This window comes from Procambarus clarkii, chromosome 1 (genome assembly GCF_040958095.1).
Source record: "Procambarus clarkii isolate CNS0578487 chromosome 1, FALCON_Pclarkii_2.0, whole genome shotgun sequence".
NCBI classification, from domain to species: Eukaryota; Metazoa; Arthropoda; class Malacostraca; order Decapoda; family Cambaridae; genus Procambarus; species Procambarus clarkii.
Window position 1 is genome coordinate 56,429,176 of NC_091150.1, and position 13,837 is coordinate 56,443,012.

The 13,837-nt window shown below is 40.0% G+C and overlaps 1 protein-coding gene across 1 annotated transcript; it reads left to right on the forward strand.

The window, feature by feature from the left end:
• Nucleotides 1-12,481: 12,481 nt before the first annotated feature.
• On the forward strand, nucleotides 12,482-13,300 carry LOC138363475 (uncharacterized). The gene has a single exon (XM_069322810.1). It carries the CDS (start codon nucleotides 12,482-12,484, stop codon nucleotides 13,298-13,300), a length of 819 nt encoding a protein of 272 aa, XP_069178911.1.
• Nucleotides 13,301-13,837: the final 537 nt, after the last annotated feature.

Here is a 13,837-nt window from a genome sequence, read left to right on the forward strand (position 1 = left end):
GCATATGCTAAGCTTGATGCTCAAAAGGAACAGAAAAGATTAGAGGCTGAAGCTCAGCAGAGGGAGCTTGAGACTAGGCGTTTAGAACTTGAGGCACAAAATAGAAGATGTTTAATTGAGTTGCAACTAGAAGCCACAAAAAAGCAACAATTAGAGATTCAACAACAAATGGCTGACACTAACTTCAGGCTTGAATCACAGCGTATGGCAGCTGGGCATGGAAATACTAGTAATGTTTCAACAAATAGTGATAATAATCCCATCAGGATGAATAAGTATATAGAGTTGCCCAAGTTCAATGAGGAGGATCCTGAGGAGGATCCTTTGCACATTTTTATAAAATTGCCATCAGTATGAACTGGCCAAGGGATCAGTGGGTAGCCATTATGCAGTCTCAATTTAAGGGGCGTAGTCAGGAGGTTTTTACATCCCTACCTGACGCTCATAGTTTTGATTACGAATTTGTAAAGAAAAGCATCTTAAATGCGTATCAATTAAATCCAGAGGCACACAGGCAGAAGTTTCGGAACCTAAGGAGGGTAAGTGATCAGACAATAGCAGATTTTACTCGTCAGAAGACGAATTTTTGCAACAGATGGTTAAAGTCACTTTCAGTAACTGAGTTTGATGCTCTAAAGAATCTTCTTATCATGGAAGAAGTATTGTCATGTCTCCCAGATAAGTTGTCTACTTTTATGGCAGAACAAAAGAATGTAACAGATATGTATGAGCTGTCAAAGCTCGCTGATGAGCACGAGTTGTTGACTAAGGCCCAATTTACGGCCACTTCACCTAAGCCTAGTCGTAGAGTAAATTATAATGCTCACAGAACTCCTTATCAGTATAAGTCTCCTCCTGGTGCGACAGTTACTCCCGTGAACTCTTCTCTTACTAACCCTAAGATTGTTACTCCATTGCCAGGATCATCTAAGCCTAGTAATGCTAATTCTAAACCGGCAGTTGGTTTTACCAGTGTGTCCACTGTCAAGCATTGTACACATTGTAAGAGAAGGGGACATGTGATTGCTTCTTGCTATAGTTTGTATCCTGAATTACGGCCAACTGGTCTTATTATGAGTAGAGGATTGCAAACTAATAATTCTCCATGTACTACAGTCAATCCCCATTGGATGGCTGAATTTAAACCATATATTTCCACAGGTACCTTATTATGTAATAATGGTAGACATAAGACTGTTCAATTACTCCGTGATACTGGAGCTTCACAGTCTCTTATTACCCGGAATGTACTTGCGGATGTTGACACCCGAGATCTTGGTGAAGTTGTGCTTCTCCAAGGTATTGCAGGTAGTGTGCAACCGGTGTCCTTAATGCAAGTTAACCTTGATTCTAACTATACTTCAGGATGGTGTAATGTTGGTGTAAGTAAACAACTGTCCATTCCTGGGGTAGACATTATTCTAGGTAATGATTTTGGCAACCGAAAGGTTGTAGGGCCCAAGTGTCCCATCATGTTAACTAAACCCAATAATGTATTAGCTCAACCAGAAGCAGATGATGATATTATTTACCCTGCTTGTGTTGTAACTAGATCAATGGGACAAACAGGTGAGAGTAATCCTGTCTTCACTGAGGTTGCTGTTCCCAAGACCAGGACCCCTTCAGTAAAGGAGTGGGAGGTGGATCTTGAGGATTCCTTTATGACTCGACTGGATGATGAGAGTGAGGCCGTAGTAGAAGCCCCGCCGAACCTAAACCACAAGGAAAGTGAAGGTGAGGAGGCTGAACTATCTGTACCTTGCCCGCTTGTCTCCAGTGAACCAGTTGTCGAGAGTGAGGCCGAAGTAGCTATGACTCCATTTTATTCTGATCAATCGGGAAAAAGAGATCAAGCTACTAGGTTCTCGCCCGCTCGCTGCTGAGTCTGAGTCATTGCCCTTAAGTGTTGTACAGACTACTGATCCTAGTTTAATTAAGTGTATTTCTGAGGCTCCTGATAATGTTGATGCATTGGAGGAAGGGACGGGTTTCTTCTTCAAGGATCGACTTCTGATGAGAAGGTGGAGACCCAAGGGAACTCCCTCTTAAGATGATTGTGAGATTAGAACCCAACTCGTTGTCCCCAATGATTATCGTAGGCAGGTCCTGCAGGCTGCACATGATGACCCCATGGGAGGTCATCAAGGTATCACAAATATGTACCATAAGATATGCAAATATTTTTTCTGGCCTAAGTTAAAGAAAGACGTGGTCAGATATTGTCATAACTGTGTACCCTGTCAAATTGTTGGTAAACCAAACCAATCTGTGCCTAGAGCACCATTGCAACCTATTGTAGTTCCTGATGAACCATTTACTCATGTTGTAATATATTGTGTAGATCCTTTACCTAAGACTAAGTCGGGTAACATGTTTTTGTTCACTCTCATGTGTATGACTACAAGATTTCCTGAAGCGTATGCTCTAAGGAATACCAAGGCTCATAATCTCATCAAGTGTCTTGAAAGATTCTTTTCGTTGTTTGGAATGCCTAGAGTTATTCAGAGTGACAATGGGGGAAATTTTGTTTCTAAAGTTTTCAGAACTTTTTGCGAATCCCGAGGGATTCGGCACAAATTATCCAGTCCATATCATCCACAAAGCCAAGGTGGGCTTGAACGTTTCCACCAGACTTTAAAACAAATGTTGAGGACAACCGGAGAAACTCATCCACGTAATTGGGATGAGAATCTCCCCTTTGTGTTGTTTGCTGCTAGAGAAGGGCTACAAGAGTCATTGGGCTGTTCACCCTTTGAACTCGTGTTTGGTCACCAAGTGAGAGGTCCTCTTAAAATGCTACAAGAAAGGTTGTTGGGAGATGTCTCTGTTCATCAGAGTGGATTGTACTTGAGTGAGGTCAAGGACAAGTTGTGTCGGGCTCGTGAGTTGGCGAAAGAACATCTGGGAAGGACTCAACAAGCCATGAAAGTAAGATATGACAAGAAGTTCAAGGTTAAGCTCAGGTCGTTTGCTGTCGGAGATTTGGTGTTGGTGTTGAAACCTCGTATGGGGACTTCCATGTCCCATAAGTTCGCAGGACCCTACCAAGTGGTAGAAAAGGTGGGAGACCTAACTTATAAACTAATTAACCCTAATTTTTCAGAACCCCAAATGACTGTGCACATTAACAGATTAAAAGCTTATGTTGGACCAGGTGTAGTAGCTTGTTTTAGTCGGGAAGAGTTACCACCTGAGGATAATTGTAGTGAGGGACATGATGTTGATATTCAACTTCTCAGTTACAGTTCCAATGGCAGGGAGATGCTATGTCATTTACAGGAGGAGCAACGTGATGAGTTCCAGGTTCTGCTGGACAACCATACATCTCTGTTTGGGGAGGTTCCCCACACAGACCCACCTCATCACACACGACATTCAGCTCCTGGACAGCACACCCATTCGACAACATCCGTACAGAGTGAATCCCGAAAAGAGGAAAATTATACAAGCAGAAGTGGAATATCTGCTCCAGCATGATTTCATTCGGGCAAGTCAAAGTACTTGGAGCTCTCCGTGTTTGTTAGTGCCAAAACCAGATGGAACCTGGAGATTGTGCGTGGATTATAGGAAACTGAACAAGAGCACTACTGTGGACGTTTTTCCTTTACCCTTGTTGGAGGAATGTATTGAGTCCATAGGACATGCCGAATATGTAAGTAAGCTTGATTTGTCTAAAGGGTACTACCAAATCCCATTAACAGAGTATGCTAGGGAGGTTACTGCTTTTGTTACACCTGATGGTGCGTATGAATTTAATGGCATGCCATTCGGTTTGAGAAATGCACCTGCTACTTTTCAAAGACTCATGAATTTCTTACTCAAGGATGTGCCAGATTGTAGGGCCTACCTTGATGACATTGTTTTGTACAGTAAGAATTGGGCAGATCATCTCTTAGGCCTTAAGAAGTTGTTTACAGTGTTGCAAACCGCAAAGTTAACCATAACTATGAATAAGTGTAGTTGGGCAAGAGGTACAATACTTTATCTTGGACACGAGGTAGGACAAGGTAAGATTATTCCCTTACAAGATAAGATTCAAGCCATTGTGGACTACCCAGTGTTAACCAATAAGAAAGGAGTCCAACGGTTTATTGGTATGTGTGCATACTATAGGCGTTATTGTAGAAATTTTTCAACAGTGGCTGCTCCTTTGACAAATTTGTTACGCAAGCAAGTAAAGTTTCAGTGGACACAAGATTATCAGAATGCTTTTCAGAACCTAAAGGGCATATTGTTCACATCACCTGTTCTTGCTAGTCCCCAATTTGATAAACCTTTTATATTACACATTGATGCGACAGATGTTGGAATAGGTGCTGTGCTTATTCAAGTTGGTTTAGATAAGATTGAGCATCCTGTGTATTATTACTCTAGAAAATTTAATGCAGCTCAGAAGAATTATTCCGTGGTAGAAAAGGAGGCATTGGGTCTTATATTGTCAATTAAGAAGTTTGAGATTTACTTGTCAGGAAACAAAGTGTTAGTATTTACAGACCACAACCCCCTTATCTTTATAAATATGATGAAAGTCAAGAACCAACGAATTCTGCGCTGGTCATTGTTTTTGCAGGAATTTAATGTAGAAATCAAACATATTCCAGGCAGACAAAATGTTATTGCTGATGCTTTGTCAAGAAGTTTTGATGTACCATAAATGAAATGTTTCTTTTTACTTAACATTTTTACTTCGGAAAAAATGCCATTGATCTTCAATCCACTGCATTTTTTTTCTTGGAGGTGGAAGTGTTACGTACCTCTATAAGATACGTAATTAAATAAATTAATATGTACCTTTATAATTGTGTGTAAATTACAAGTATGTATATTGATATACTTATATATTCTATGTAAAATAATTTCATGTTACATTGTTGGCGTTAGGCCCAACGTATCGTGGGAATGATTGTTTTATTTCTTTGTGTACTCAAGTTTCCCACGGGAACTAATGATTTATATGTGATCATATGTGGGTAACAGAGGTGAATAATAATTGTGTGAACTGTATCTGGCAAATTGTCGTGGGATAGTTCGTTGCTGGGTGAACATGCCATCATTCCCCCTTTGTATGTGTGTTTTAATTACTATGTAAAGCAATAATTACCTTATTTTTGTATACCAATATGTATTGACCATTCATTAAGTTAGTTTAAGATTACTCTTGTCACAATGTATTGCTCCATTGTAGAAATAATAAATATTGTAACTTTGGCAAATTCTTCGCGGGGCAAGGCAATGATTTTGACTCCCGCTTATATGTAAGTCAGTAGCTGATCCAGAACCAGAGAGTTAACATCTTGTGGAGTGAAGTTTTCACGTTATTGTTCTGTCATAACCATAAATATAATAATATTATATTAATTTCCCGGAGAGACAGTAATATTTTAATTGATATATTTGTGATAAATTAATCATCTGTTTGCTATTGAGATTTATGTAATATATTTATATATAAGTTTTATATGTATTCTTTCAGTCCTAAAGGAAAGTTTTAACAAAGTGCTCATTACTTATTAAGGGGTTATACTGGTGACCCGCTCTTGTGAACAGCAGTTTTAGTAACCCTAGACCTGTTTTAAAGTTGGCTGTTGTAGGGTCACGAGCCGTAACGTACGATAGGTAAGTCCTCATACTGCTTTTTTAGGATTTCACTAATTTCTTTGTCATCCTCCGTGTATGAACCTTCACTTGTACGAATAGGTCCAATACTGGCAGTGGTTTTTTCTTTTGATTTCGCATAATGTGAAGAAATATTTTGGATTTTTCTTTATTTCCTGAATTGCTTTCTGTTCTAACTGCCTTTCTTCAGTTTCATATGAGTGTTTCAATTTCCGCTCGATTTCTTCAATCTCCCTATTTAAATTATTCCTTCTTTGACGGGAATTTTGTGTCTGCATAAGCAGTTCCGTTATTTTTTTCCTGCGTTTATAGTGTCGTCTGCGTTCTCTTTCTACGTTGGATCTCTTTCTGGCTTTCCTCAAAGGAACATGTTTCAGACAGACTTGATACGCTTCCGAAGTCAGTTTTTCTATTCCTTCTGTAGGATTTGTATTACTTAGAACAGTTTCCCATGGAATGTTTGTAAGTTCCCTGTTTATTATCTCCCAGTCTATCCTTTTATTATTAAAATTGAATTTACTGAATAGCCCCTCTCGCTTTATCAACGTTTTAGGTCTATTCTGAGTATTGATGGTCGTTTGCACTTCAATGAGCTTGTGATCTGAGTGATCACTTCAATGAGCTTGTGATCTGAGTGATCACTTCAATGAGCTTGTGATCTGATCTGATATATATCAACAGATGGGCAATCACATGTAAATCAAAATCAAATTATGTCTCCACAGACTAACATATTACAACAGAACATAACAGATATAATATAACAGAACTTAACTCCTAGATGTGATCCTTCCTGTGTCCAAACAGTTACTGAATAATTTTCTCACAGCAGGAGCCGATCTCGCTTCCGCACAACATTTTGAGTGACAGTTTTTAATAAATATAAATCTCACTTACATGGAGTCATAATATGGGAATTACTTAACTAAATTAAAGAATGATCAGATTTACATGCATAAACAGAAATAATGTAGTTATTAATATAACAGTTACATAATTATAAAATAAAAAGATTTTTATGGCAATTGCCCAACATGGCAGGAAATAATATCCCACAATATTGCCATCTAGCTGGACAATTAATAATGGTTTCACATGGTCTTGCCACTAAGGGATCAGTACAAAATATAACTTTCTCACGGGAAGCTGACCATCACAAAAAAAATAATAACGGTTTCCCAGGTTTGGTCCGCCCACTGATCATTACCACAATATAACATATCAGCACATACAAGTAATGATATAAACATACAAGTACTGATATAAGCATACAAGAACATACAAGTACTGATATAAGCATACAAGTAATAATATAATATATAAACACATACAATTAATGATATAATATATAAGCACATACAAGTAATGATGCATGGAAATTGTAATTATTTTATATTTATATACGTATCCAATAGGGGTACGTAACAGGGAGGGGGAGGGGCTCAGGCCACTGGTGGTCCAGCCCCTAAGGTGGGGGGGGGGGAGCTTAGGCCACTGATGGTCCAGCCCCCATGGGGGGGGGGGCTTAGGCCACTGGTGGTCCAGCCCCCATGGGGGGGGCTTAGGCCACTGGTGGTCCAGTCCCCATGGGGGGCGGCTTAGGCCACTGGTGGTCCAGCCCCTAAGGTGGGGGGGGGAGCTTAGGCCACTGATGGTCCAGCCCCCATGGGGGGGGGGCTTAGGCCACTGGTGGTCCAGCCCCCATGGGGAGGGCTTAGGCCACTGGTGGTCCAGTCCCCATGGGGGGCGGCTTAGGCCACTGGTGGTCCAGCCCCCATGGGAGGAGGCTTAGGCCACTGGTGGTCCAGTCCCCATGGGGGGGGGGCTTAGGCCACTGGTGGTCCAGCCCTCATGGGGGGGGCTTAGGCCACTGGTGGTCCAATCCCCATGTGGGGGGGGGGTTAGGCCACTGGTGGTTCAATCCCCATTGGGGGGGGCTTAGGCCACTGGTGGTCCAGTCCCCATGGGGGGGGGCTTAGGCCACTGGTAGCCCAGTTCCCATGGGGGACTGGATCACCAATGGCTCAGTGGTTGCGGTGGCTGAGCAAAGCATGTGCGTTGCTGAGCCACCGCAACCTTCCCTAAAAAAAAAACCTTCCCTGTCCCCCAGTCCTCCCCACCATTCCCCCCTCACCCATCTCCTCGGCCTCCCAACCATTCCTTACTCCACCGTCCCCTCGTCCTCCCCACAATTTCTCACTCCACCATCCCCTCTTCCTTCCCACCATGCCCCACTCCCCTGTCCCCTTGTCCTCTCCACCATCTCTCACTTCCGTCCCCTCGTCATCCCCACCATTCCTTACTGCCTCGTCCAATGCCTTCCCAAATGGTCTGATGTTCCCATCAGAAAATTCGGAACATCAAGTGATCTGATGTTCTCATCACTGAAATATAAGAACAACAGTTAAAAAATGAAATGAAAATATGAAAAAAAATAAAAAAAATAAACTATGCTAATGAAATGAACGGTATGGTAAACAACACAGCTCAATTCCAACGCAATTCACACAAAATAATTAAATCAAAATGAAAATAAATCAAAATCTATGAAAATTAAATTTATCAATGCAATCGGAAACATTGAAATGGAATTTGTGACATATTTAGTATAGCGTGCATGTTGCTATTATATGCAGCAGATGGCGCTGTTTTTCAAAAACGCATGTTTTTATCTGCCACAGGGCAGATATCTGTTTTATCTGTCATTATTTCCTCTATATAGTAGGTATATAAAAAGCCGTGATTATTCGAATGCAACGTTGTGTCAAAATTTCAAAGCAATCGGTAAAGAGGTTTCGATGATTTTCCCTACATGAAAAAAAGTTTTTCAAAAACAAAAGCATGTTTTTTTTACTGTCACAGATGTGACATCTACATAGTATGTATATAAAAATCTGCTCGCCTGCGAATGGAACGTTGTGTGAAAATTTCAAAGCAATCGGTTAAGAACTTTCGGAGATTAGCGGTTAAGCACAAACGAACATTTTCAATTTTATTTATATGAATTCATCTTCATGTTACTGGAATTAATTTATACAGCCACGATTAGCTGTACCAGTGAACAGAATGATAAACCGTACCTCCACTCCTAATCTTTCTCGTTCATTTAATATCGTCTATATTAATTGACTGCATTACGAGAAAATAATTGTTGCCGCTAACTCCTTTATTTATGACGTAAATATTCGTCATACCCCATTTCCTTCCATATAATTTATTCTCGGAGCCCCTACTGGGAGCTATGCGCATGCGCCACCCCGAACAGGAAGGAGAGACACTCCAGAACCGCCATTGTATAGGTGTTATGAAGTTTGTTTATCCACGTCGGTCTAAATTTGGAGCATCTAGCAACCTACCTACAGGCTTTAGACTAATTCTGCAACTTCAATTATTTACGGACACCACGTTCGGCAGGGAAGAGAAATCCTTAACTGATTTTAGATGCCTGTAAAATTTAATTACGTTATTTCCCTTTCGTGACGATGTTTGGCAACACAAAATCCTACGAAAGTGTACTGTTAGTCCCCAAATCCATTTAGAATTTAGAATTAAATGAATGATTCTAGGGTTTGGAGTGTAATTTACATAATGTTTGTATGTCAGCTGGAGTATAAGCATATGTGAGACATTAACGTCAACCACGATCACGTGTTGTGTTTCCTCCAGTAGCCTGTGCAACAAATTTACGTCTACGAGTATATGATTTGCAAGATGCACGCTGTGATACCTGCTTAACAGCTAAGCAGTCTTTCACGTTTCTAGTAGACAAACATTGCATTTAACTAACAATTGTATAATTAATAATTTATAATCTCTATACATGCATCTTTTATTCTCATCACGTATGCAATTTATTATACATTATATGCATTACGTAGACTAACCTCATAGAATACCCCCCCCCCCTCCCCCCAAAAAAAAGAATGTGTTATGGGAGGCGGCTTTAGAATTCATAGATTTTACAGTTCATTATTGCATTCTGGTCCTTCGAGCATATTAATATTATACATTATTTTATTAGCATTAAACTAGAGCCAGATTTCCCCACATATTTTATGGTCCTTTGAACCGAGAAAGTCTAAAGAGCTAGACTATAATTAATTAATAAAATAATTATAATTATTAAGAACCAGTATAATTAGTAGAATATAGCCAGAAGCTAGGCTATCTACAATTCATTAATCATTTATCATCCCTGATATCATTATATGCTTTAATTAAGTAGTATTGTCAGGAGTTAGAATATAGATTTAATCATCCCTGATAATGTTATACTTTAATTAGGAAGTATTATCAGGTGCTAGGATTTATCATCTCTGACAACATTATACGTTTTAATTAGGAAGTATTGTCAGGTGCTAGAATTTACGGCCACATATCTGCCACACATATAATCATTCGTAGTAATAGGATACTTGTCACATATATAATCACTTGTATATACCCTATATAAAAAAATAAAAAATCGTAGCACTATCCTGGATTTGCACAATTAGCATTATTGTATTTTATGCCAACTCATAGAAGTAGCATTTAAACTGGAATTGTACTAAAATGTGTACAAATCTAGCCTAACTCATTATTCTAAGCCAACCTAGTTAGGTAGGATTACTAGTAGACTAGCATTGTACCAGGCAGTACAACTGTAACAGTAGAACTGTAATATAGAAAGTTCATAGATTTAAACATTGGAAGTGGTAGTGACCTGACCTGGTTGGTAGCCTCAGTTATCTCTAGGGATTAACGTAGAAAACGGTGGCGCCACTCTCATCCCGTGACAAAACATCAAACTAGGAGAAATTCAGATTCAGATTCAGATTCAGATGTTTATTCAGATGTTTATTCAGGTAAGGTATATACATACAAGTGATGTTACATTAATGGATTGATATATAGATAGAGCTAGTACATACAATGCCTAAAGCCACTATTACGCAATGCGTTTCGGGCAAGTGAATGTATTTCTGAATTAAGAGGAATTATCAGTCATGGTTAAGTACTATGTTAAAAACTAACGTCAATTGAGAATAAGGAATAAGTCTGGGATGGTATCAAAAGATGGTCGATGTCAGTAAGATTTATATATGTAGGACACATGTGTCGCCACTGGAAAATAGATACCTACCAATCTATTTGTTAAATCATGTAAATTAGGGTAATACAAGTGCTACTGATTATTGTAATTAGCCTGGCTCGAGTATTTAGATAATTCCAATTTGTTTTGGAAGTAGAAGTCACCTTTAGTGACAAATACTAGAGTTTAGTTAATAATCATTTTCAAAGATTAATCTGGCAACCAGCTAGGTCAGCCACCTACGAGGTCAGGCAGGCGTTGGTAGAACGGGGATTATTCAGTGTATATTGAGCACCAACTGGTGACAACATCTCCTCCCTGGAGTCGGCAGACCATCGCAGGCCAGGCAGTGGTTTAAGGTATCTGTGTTCTCGAGTTATTATAGTGTGGGGATCCACATTCATTGTTATAGGGTTTACATTACCTCCGTTCAGTAGGGTATTCGTCAGGGTATTTCTAAATATTATTTTTATACATAATTTTGATTTAATAAACAGTTATAGAATTTATTTTGTTTTGTGGTATTTTTCCCCCACGTTTATTTCACATTACTTTTGAACGCAAGCCTCATGTCTACACCTAATTTCCTCATGCATGTCAACAAGCATTCACTTAATTAAAAAGATAATCCCTTTTCATTTAATTTCCACATTAACGTAAAGTTTATCCCTCCTTTTCAAATAATTGAGGGTAGAATTTCATGGTACGCTTTTTTTCATCCTGCTTTCAATTTCATGGTACGCTTTCATTTCATCCTGCTTTCCATCAGTAGATATTTACTCAGATAGCAGGTGGTGGCAGCAAATATTCAGAGTTTGCAGTTTAACCTAGAGGATACAGTGTCTCTGAGTTCGTGATATCTGAATGGTCAAACGTTTGGATCTCGAGGGATTGTACTGAAAGGTAACTCAGCAGAGCTCTGGTTTCTGTATATACTTCTTTAATTTTTTTTTTTTTTGATATATACAAGTTGTTACATCCTTGTACAGCCACTAGTACGCGCAGCGTTTCGGGCAGGTCCCTGGAATACGATCCCCGCCGCGAAGAATCGTTGTTACAACCAAGTACACATTTTACTGTTGCGTTAAACAGAGGCTACAGTTAAAGATTTGCGCCCAGTAAATCCTCCCCGGCCAGGATACGAACCCATGACAAAGCGCTCGCGGAACGCCAGGCGAGTGTCTTACCACTACACCACGGAGACTACAAGTTATTTCTTCAATAACGGCCAACTTTTAACCAGTAGTGAGGTTAAAGGTTGGCCCCCGTTACACAACCTACTCATCATTTATTATTGTGCAAATCCAAATCAGGGTAGAACTTATCATTAATTTACACCGAGTTGTGTTTACCATATCTTATTATAATTTAGTGTACCTTTTGAGTGCTACTGAGGTGTCACTACCCATCCAATGCTGATTATGATGAACTTAGCTTAGGAAAATCCTGTAGAGAGACCAAAGTACTACCCTAAATTGGTGGCCCCTAAACGGGCTGTAGGCCCGTTTGGTTATGTTTGTTTTACCATCAAGATCATTCCTCATATTAATGTACAAGTTATCATAATAGAGACACCTGAGTCAGACGACTCAAGCAGCTACACAGATGTACAGGTGTCTCAAACCGCATAATGCAACCAGTTGTGAGATGCCATTGAACACATGCAATAGATGTCGAAGGGGCCAGCATTATGCTGCTCTGTGCAAGTATGTTTAATCGAAGTATTTAAACCCCAGGATGAAATAGAAAATCCATCAAGTACAGTGCTGCAAGGTGCAAGCAAATAACAGCATGGATGCTTACACAGTCAGCCCTTCTAAACCTGTAGTCCATACGTCACCCAAAACTGTGACTCCTGCATCTACTATAGGAAGGAGAGGCTGTCTATTCTGTCAAGAGAATCATACCATTTGTCAGTGTCAAGCCTTTCCTGATCGCGTTACTAGGATAAAGCGCCTCAAGGAATTGCGCAAGTGCTTGATGCAACATGATCCTAATACCTGCACCTCCCCATTACACATATGCAACAGGTGCCATCAGGATCAACATTCTTCTGCATTGTGTGGAGTTGATAGGCCCAAATCGCCTAAACTCCAGGTGGAACAGGATACTTCCACCACTGTGCAGTGCTGTAAGGTACGACAAGAGGTTAAGGTGCTTAACACCAAGTCTCATAGTAATGCCGTATTACCTACTGCACAACAACAATTAAATAACAAGAATTCTAGAGTCACTACAAGAGGTCTATTCGACCAGGGATCACAGAGAACGTTCATCACTCAACAAGCAGCTAGCAAGCTGACACTTAAACCCTTGTGTAACGTAACATTGAACATAGCAGGATTCCTAACAGATACTGGACCTCAAGAATATAAAGTAGTACAACCACTAGTACGCCTAGGTGGCCATGTACGACCTGTCAAGGCCATAGTAGTTGATCGCATCTCATTTTACCTAAATGTTAAAGGTCTAGGGAAGACAGCCAGATTTTTGCAGAAAAATAGAATCAAACTGGCTAACACCAAGATAAGGTCAGACTGTCTCACCGATGTAGGTCTAATAGTAGAGGCAGACTATTATTATCAGTTCATTATTGGAACCACAAGATAACAGGGAATGAACTTGTTAAGGTCAGCAGGAGGTTACTTACTCACAGGTAGAGTCTTAAAACTGAAGAAGCCTATGCCGGCTGACAACCAATACTAATTAGAAAAGATTGTCTGGTACAATTAATATTAGCCGAGATAGTTTCTGTGAGTCTCAGAGAATAAATCAGTGACCAGCAGCCTAAACCGGTTCACGTCACAGCGGCAGAGGTCCCTGATCCCACTGCAGACCCGGAACTATTCTCGACAGCAATAATTTTTTTTTATCTTTTAATAATTGACCACATTCAGTCCTTATCGCATTTATCATGCTCATCCTTTAACTAGAAGGTGAAGGGACGACGACGTTTCGGTCCGTCCTGGACCATTCTCAAGTCGATTGTGTCTTGAGTCACACAATCGACTTGAGAATGGTCCAGGACGGACCGAAACGTCGTCGTCCCTTCACCTAGTGTGTGGTCTGGTCAACATACTTTAGCCACGTTATTGTGACTCATCGCCTGCTCATCCTTTAAGTTATCATGTGCTTAGTTATATCTCC